Below are 6,946 nucleotides of genomic sequence, written 5' to 3' on the forward strand. Positions count from 1 at the left end.
TTTTCCGCTATAGCTGTTGATTATGTTTCGCGTGTGGCGCCTTTATTGAGTAGGTCATCCAATAACCGAAATTAGTGATTTACACCAATAATGTTATGCGGGCAATCAACTCTGCTTGTGGAGTAAATGAAGACTATGGTAAAATATATTATGATAATATAAATGGCATACTGCCCGTTAGTGGGTTGATGCATGATACCTTTGGGCATGAGAGGTTGCAGGTTCGCACAATCATTTCAAAATTATATAAATTATCCACGGTTTTTATTTTTAATTTAGTTTGCAATTTGGATTATATTTATAAGATCTCACGAGTCCTGATAAATGCAATTTCAACAATTTCTGAAGTGCTTCTATTATAAAGAACACCGCTGTCTCACATAACGCAGTTAAACAGCCCCTGCATAGAGTGATTCATCTATTTTTGAGTCATTGATAAACTAATTCAGCACCTGCTGACGCCGCACTTAAGAAGGTAAACCTTAAGCAACCTCCTAAGATATAGTTCGGGGCACGCCTAGAAATGGGATACCTTTAGTTAAGTTATACCTTTAGAGTCTTCGTAGCGCGCTAAGAGACAACGTTATCGGGAAATGCAGCCCTGCGCTCTGTCCCAGTGTTTTTTCCCCTTTGGTCTATTGAGGTACAAACTACGTGTTTTGCTACTCTGGAATAGCAGATCTCTGGCCCATTGGGCTCTGGTTTCAGCTGGCGCTGCGTGTTCAGCTCCTCCAGCGTCTACACAGCTTCACAGAGCGCAGCAGACACTGATCTATATTTATGACAAATACAGTGTGTCTATATTTGTGTAGATCAGTGGGAGCAGAGGATGTAAACTGTAGTTGATGGTCCACTTCTGTAGGTGATCAGGAAGCTCTCTGCAGTTCCGGTGTCACTCCTGCTCACCCTAAACACATAATCAAAACCGTTTATCTACACTATCCTAACAATACAATCCAAGCCATGAATGCTGTGATTCAGATAAGTGTAATGTCACTGGTCACCTGTTCACTGCAACCAGGGATGGACCTCAATGTCGTCTAAAGTGGGACGGTCTGCCGCCGCGTCCCTGAGACACCAGCTGATCAACTGATGGCACTCTGTTACACACAACACAGTCTTCAGAAACACAAACCAACAAACTCATCCTGGGTTTCTACCTCTGAATGTTTGCTATCTCTTGCCTGTAGACAGCTCTCTAGGGAAGATCAGTCTGCTTCTAAAGGAGATCCTGTCTGCGGCTATGAAGGGGAAGCACAGGATGTTATAGAGCGTCACCCCCACAGACCAAACAGTAGCCGGTCCTGCATGATAGCGGCGCTGATTAAACCACTCAGGAGGGGCGTATTCGAGAGTACCTGAGAGACACAAGAAGACCAGAAACATCCACTGAATAAACTCCGGTCCAAACTAATTCTCTCACCAAAAGTTCACAAACATCCACAGAGCGTTTCCTCCTGTAACGCAAACCCACCTGCAAAAGACGTGTAGGCCGAGTCCTTCATCAGCGCTCCACAACCGAAGTCCAGCAGCTTGATGTGGTGTGAAGCTGTGGAGATGAGCAGGTTCTCTGGCTTGACGTCCCGGTGCAGGACTCCGCGGCTCTCGCAGTGCTTCAGAGCGGAGATCAGCTGCACCAGCACTTTCTTGGCCAAGCTCTCATCCAGACAGCCGTTCTCCTCGCAGAAACTCTGCAGATCTTGGCAGGGAACTGGCCGTTCCAGGATCAGGCTGTAGCGGGTGTCACGCTCAAACCACTCCACCAGCTGCAGGACGTTGGGGCAGGCGGGAGCCGAATTGACCCGGGCCATCAATGCCACCTCCAGAGGCAGCAGACCCTGACCTTCCTGCAGGGACAAATGCTCCATTATATCCAGCGCTGAGCGAAACGGAGGAAACAGAACAACAGATTCACGCTGGAACTTACATCTTTCAGCATCTTTAGGGCCCTGTCCTTAGAGACGTACTTGATGGCCACCTGTAGACGATAAGCCACAGTAAATCACACCTGAATTTACTGATATCAACATTTATAAAGGCTGTCTGAACAAAGGAGGGAAGAAAATGTCTTACTGGCAGTCCGTCAGACCTGCGGATCCCAGCATACACGGCGCCGAATCCGCCCTTTCCCAGCAAACGGCCCTTCGTATATGCTTCTGCAAAACATACGATCAAAGAAACGTCTTAAGAGAAAACATGTTGCAGTCTCTAAAGCTGTACAAAAGACATAACTTTAATGCAGTCCTTACATCAAACAGCTGAGGAATATTTTTTAATGACAAATCATTTAATAATTGAGCCATAACTTTTTAATATAAGTCTATTCTGACCTTTGCGAGAACGTTTCGCAGGTGTTTTAAATGAAGTGGATGGACTTCCATCGTCTGGTTCCTCCCGGCTCCCGCTCTGCCCCTTCCTCTTCCTGTCAGCCGGACCTGTGGACACAGACACAGCCAAATCAGAAGGCAGGGGGGCAAAATATCCTGGTAGTTCCTGGCCCAGTGTCGGGGTGGGGTCTGGCAGCGGCTCCTCGTGGTCTTCCGAACTGATGATCCAAACCTCCTGACTGGAAGCAGCTCTGCTGGATCTGCAGCGGCCTGGAGCTGGAATATTTCAAACATTAGAAACTGTTTTTTAATATTATGAATAATTAATATCAGTGGTTACAACAAATTGTTACTTTATTTTTTCAACTTTCTATGTTAATGACAAATAATTGATTAACTGAGCCATACATTTTTTAATATAAGTCTATTCTGACCTTTGCGAGAGCGTTTCGCAGGTGTTTTAAATGAAGTGGATGGACTTCCATCGTCTGGTTCCTCCCGGCTCCCGCTCTGCCCCTTCCTCTTCCTGTCAGCCGGACCTGTGGACACAGACACAGCCAAATCAGAAGGCAGGGGGGCAAAATATCCTGGTAGTTCCTGGCTCAGTGTCGGGTGTAGCAGCGGATCCTCGTGGTCATCCGAACTGATGATCCAAACCGACTGACCAGCCGACTGACTGGAAGCAGCTCTGCTGGATCTGCAGCGGCCTGGAGCTGGAATATTTCACATCAAATAATTAGTCATATTTTAATAATAATCAATTACAAATTGTTCTTAGAGTAACTCAAGTTTATTTCATATGCGAGGAATCAAATGCATGTGATCACTTAGCCCGGGAAATTTAGGGATCACATGTGGTTACCTCGCACAAGTTTCTTCACATACTTCTGTGATGTTCTGTAATACCTCTATAATATTTTAAAGCTGCTATAGTAGTCTTATCGTACTTCTATAGTATGTCCCAAATTACTACAGTATTCCTATAAGATTACTATATTTTGTCCCAAAATACTTTAAGATTCCTATAGTACTTTTTCGTAAGGGTATGCCCCACCGATTCGGCTTCATTAGCCTACCAATTATGGTTTGCAAAGATACAATTATAAAATTACTGCAAACCTTTAATCTATCAATATTTATGTTCTATTATGCATTTTCCTTGTTTTATGAATAACAGAAATGCATGAAATCATATATAGGCAGACACACAATAATAAGATATTTATTCAAATGTTGATTTTGATAATAGTGAACATCACCATATATATGATTTGGAAAAATAAATTAATTCACAAAATAATAAATGAACATTTCTAAAGAAATTTCTTTTCCATAGAATATCCCAAAAATATTAACAACTGGTTTTTCAACATCTTCAGTGAAAGTGCACACAGTGAACGTTTCAATGGCAAGAACAAAAACAAAATCAATCTGTGAATGTCCTATTACAGGCGGAAAGGTACAAAAAAGATGTGCAATCTAGCAAGTGCACACATGAACTATAAACAGGACTAAAATGGAAGTGGTGTCATAAGATCTCAGTAATTAATCAGACACCACCATCTATTGTGTGTGCATTTGTGTATAATTTTTGCAATTTATTGCAGAACACTGCTTGCGTTTTGACAAAACTTATATTCATCTTCACAGTTGTGACTGGCGCGCTAACGATTTCAGCAGCTTTCAGTCAATAATGGCGGCCGCGCCTCAGCAGCGCCATCTACAGACTGTTACCCATAACACAACAGAGTTTCGCCTCTTGGGCTTCTCTACTCTTCGATCATACCATAACCCATACCAATCAACAAATACAGAAACAAAAATAAACTCACCTCTTCTTTCACCCATGAGAGCCATCGACATCGTCCTCCAACCTGTAATAGAAACAATACAAAATACAATACAAAAAAAAAGAGAATATAATACAACCTTCTTCAGAAATACCCCTCCCCCAAAAAATAATCAAATCAAATAAAAAAACGAAATAAAACTTCAAACTCCGTCGAAAATTACAATAAAATAAAATTGTAATCAGAAATAATATGAACTCTTTCAGAAAATAAAAGTCGATGGAAAGAAAATATCTTCCGATCTCCTTCTAGAATAAAAGCCTCCTCAAAACTCTTTCAAACAGCCTCAAAATCTCGAGATTTGCACAGGAAACAATCTGCAACCGTGTCGGTGTCTCGCCTCCGCTCAACCAACAAACAGCGACGGATTCTACTGTTTATATTTAAAGTTCATATTCACAGGACGCGTCGCTATAGCAACTCATATGAGCACGCTCATATGCACGCACGCAAAAACACAAATAACGTCGCGTGCGTGAGTGCAGTTACGCTCTCGGTTTTGTACTTGTTTTATAATTCCTGGAATTTATCATTTTCAAAGCCTTAATTGTTCATCATAAGAAAACTGAGTACAATTAATGAATTCACAGTTGCAAATGACACCCCTTCAATTCAAAATATAGACATTTGATTTAAATGTAGCCTATTTCTTTGATTGGGACTCTGTTTAATTTACCTAAAATTTAGAAATGTATGTATTTAAAATAGCGGGGCAAACTACATACTTGTTTGCCGTCCATTGAAGTCAAGCTTTGAAGTTTTATTTTATTCATAAAGTTTAGGCCTATTTTATTTCGATGTATGATTTTGTTTTATTACCATACATTATTCCTAACCGTAATATTTAAGTCCGAATCGTCACATGACATCGCAGATACATTTAACTCTTAATAAACTTAAATGATATGTGTTCATAAACACTGAGAGATGGTGCTTATGATCATTATACATCATGAAGGTCATCACCCGTTCCTTCATTAGTAAAATCATATAATGGGCTTTTTCGTTTTGTTTTGGGCTCGTTTATTAATTTTAATTTCTTCACCCCTCGACTACTAACCGGTTTAATTCACAGGACTAAATTTAAAATCACTCATTTATTTATTTTTTTAATAATTATTAAATGCAGCACGACTTTCAATCTAATGTATTTCAAAGGGACGTATTTTCCGTGCCTGCACCACGTTTTTCTTTGTAACACGGTCTCACCCCTATTCGTCACTTGACAACGGAGAGGGTCGTCCGATAGATTTGAGTGCAAATCCCTCATCTTTGAATTTTGAACTTTGATTATTTTTCTAACACTAACTCTTTTTCCTCTCTTTTTTATTTAATTGTATACATTATAATTACATAATTTCAGGACGGTATATTTTCTATATGCTTAAAACATTCATCATTATATTTGATAATTTTCGATCACATATTGTGGTAATTTTCCCCTCACGTCCATAAGCCGACGTTGAGGGTAGCTAGCTGAAACCCTTTTCTCATTCGGTAATATCACGATTTTTCCTCTCTTTTCAATATAATTTCGGAATACATTAAAACGACATAATTGCAGGACTGCATATCTGCAGTAGGCTTAAAACATGCCTTAATTTATTGTGGGATATTTTATAATTGTCGATGGTATTTCAATTTGCAATAGTGAGCCTACTTTGCTTTTCTTTGCGCCAAAAAAGAAAAGACAAAAAGAATAGCCTACTTTTATATAACTTTCATCTCAATACTGATTATGAAGTTGTAAAAAATGAATTATATAGCCTACTGCAGAAATGTTTATATTACTTTATATGGACATATCCTTTGGCAAAGAGATGGATGCATTCTGGGAAGTGATATGTGTTTAAATGTAATGGCTACATACTCGTGTTTCCTTCACTTGGACATTTATGCTGACCCCTTTAAAATTGAGCACGGATATAAAATATTAAGACTGTACTTTTTAATTATGATTGATATTTTGGCGCAATTTTGTGCAACACGTCACTGTGTGCGACCATCGCAGAAACCATTGCCCAGCGCGATTCCACCACGGCAGAGCCATAGAGAGAGAATGGCTCTGAATGGCTCTCTCTCAATGGCTCTGCACCACGGTAAGTCGCTTACAACAGTCTAATAAGCAATATGAATTCATAAGCATTATTTACACGTCCAAAATTAATACAATTACGAGTTTATAAAAAAAACATGTTCTAGGCCTAGATATAGGTTCTAGATATATATGTAGGCCTATATATATTAATAAAAATTAATAAAAAAAAATGTTACGTGACTTTTAACAGTAGCACAGGAAATAAGAACGTGATCTGTATTTATTTATCCTAAGCATTTATAAGAAAATGGGAATCACTCACTATTAGGGTACACTTTTTAAATCTTATATCAACATAACACTACATAATTAACATTTTCTGTTGTTCTCCCTGCAGATCCTGTCAAACATATCACCTGTCGAACATATCTGAACCTGCTTTTTAAAACCCAAAGGCACTTTTAAGAGCCATCTCTTCATTATTTTCTATATCTTACATCCTCTCTGTTCTCACTATCTATATTTCTGTCCATCTCTTCAATCTTTGTCTATCTCACGGTCTTTATCTATTGCTCTTTCTTTCCTCCCTGTCTGTCTTTGTCTACTTGTCTGTCTTACCCATCTTTTGTCAGCCTGTCTGTTTGTATCTGACTGTGTCTGTCTGTCTGTCTGTATCTCACTCTGACTGTCTGTCTGTATATGACTGTCTGTCTGTCTGTCTGTCTGTATCT

The 6,946-nt window shown here is 39.6% G+C and overlaps 1 protein-coding gene across 1 annotated transcript; it reads right to left on the reverse strand.

Moving 5' to 3' along the window:
- Positions 1-1,008: 1,008 nt before the first annotated feature.
- LOC307128593 (serine/threonine-protein kinase pim-3-like) lies at positions 1,009-4,190 on the reverse strand (the record flags this gene model as incomplete). Its single annotated transcript, XM_079820507.1, has 7 exons — positions 1,009-1,100; positions 1,185-1,358; positions 1,475-1,847; positions 1,928-1,978; positions 2,074-2,156; positions 2,762-3,040; positions 4,160-4,190. 7 exons carry the CDS (start codon positions 4,188-4,190, stop codon positions 1,009-1,011), a joined length of 1,083 nt encoding a protein of 360 aa, XP_079676633.1.
- Positions 4,191-6,946: the final 2,756 nt, after the last annotated feature.

Source organism: Gobio gobio, assembly GCF_949357685.1.
Source record: "Gobio gobio genome assembly, chromosome: 6".
Taxonomy (NCBI): domain Eukaryota; kingdom Metazoa; phylum Chordata; class Actinopteri; order Cypriniformes; family Gobionidae; genus Gobio; species Gobio gobio.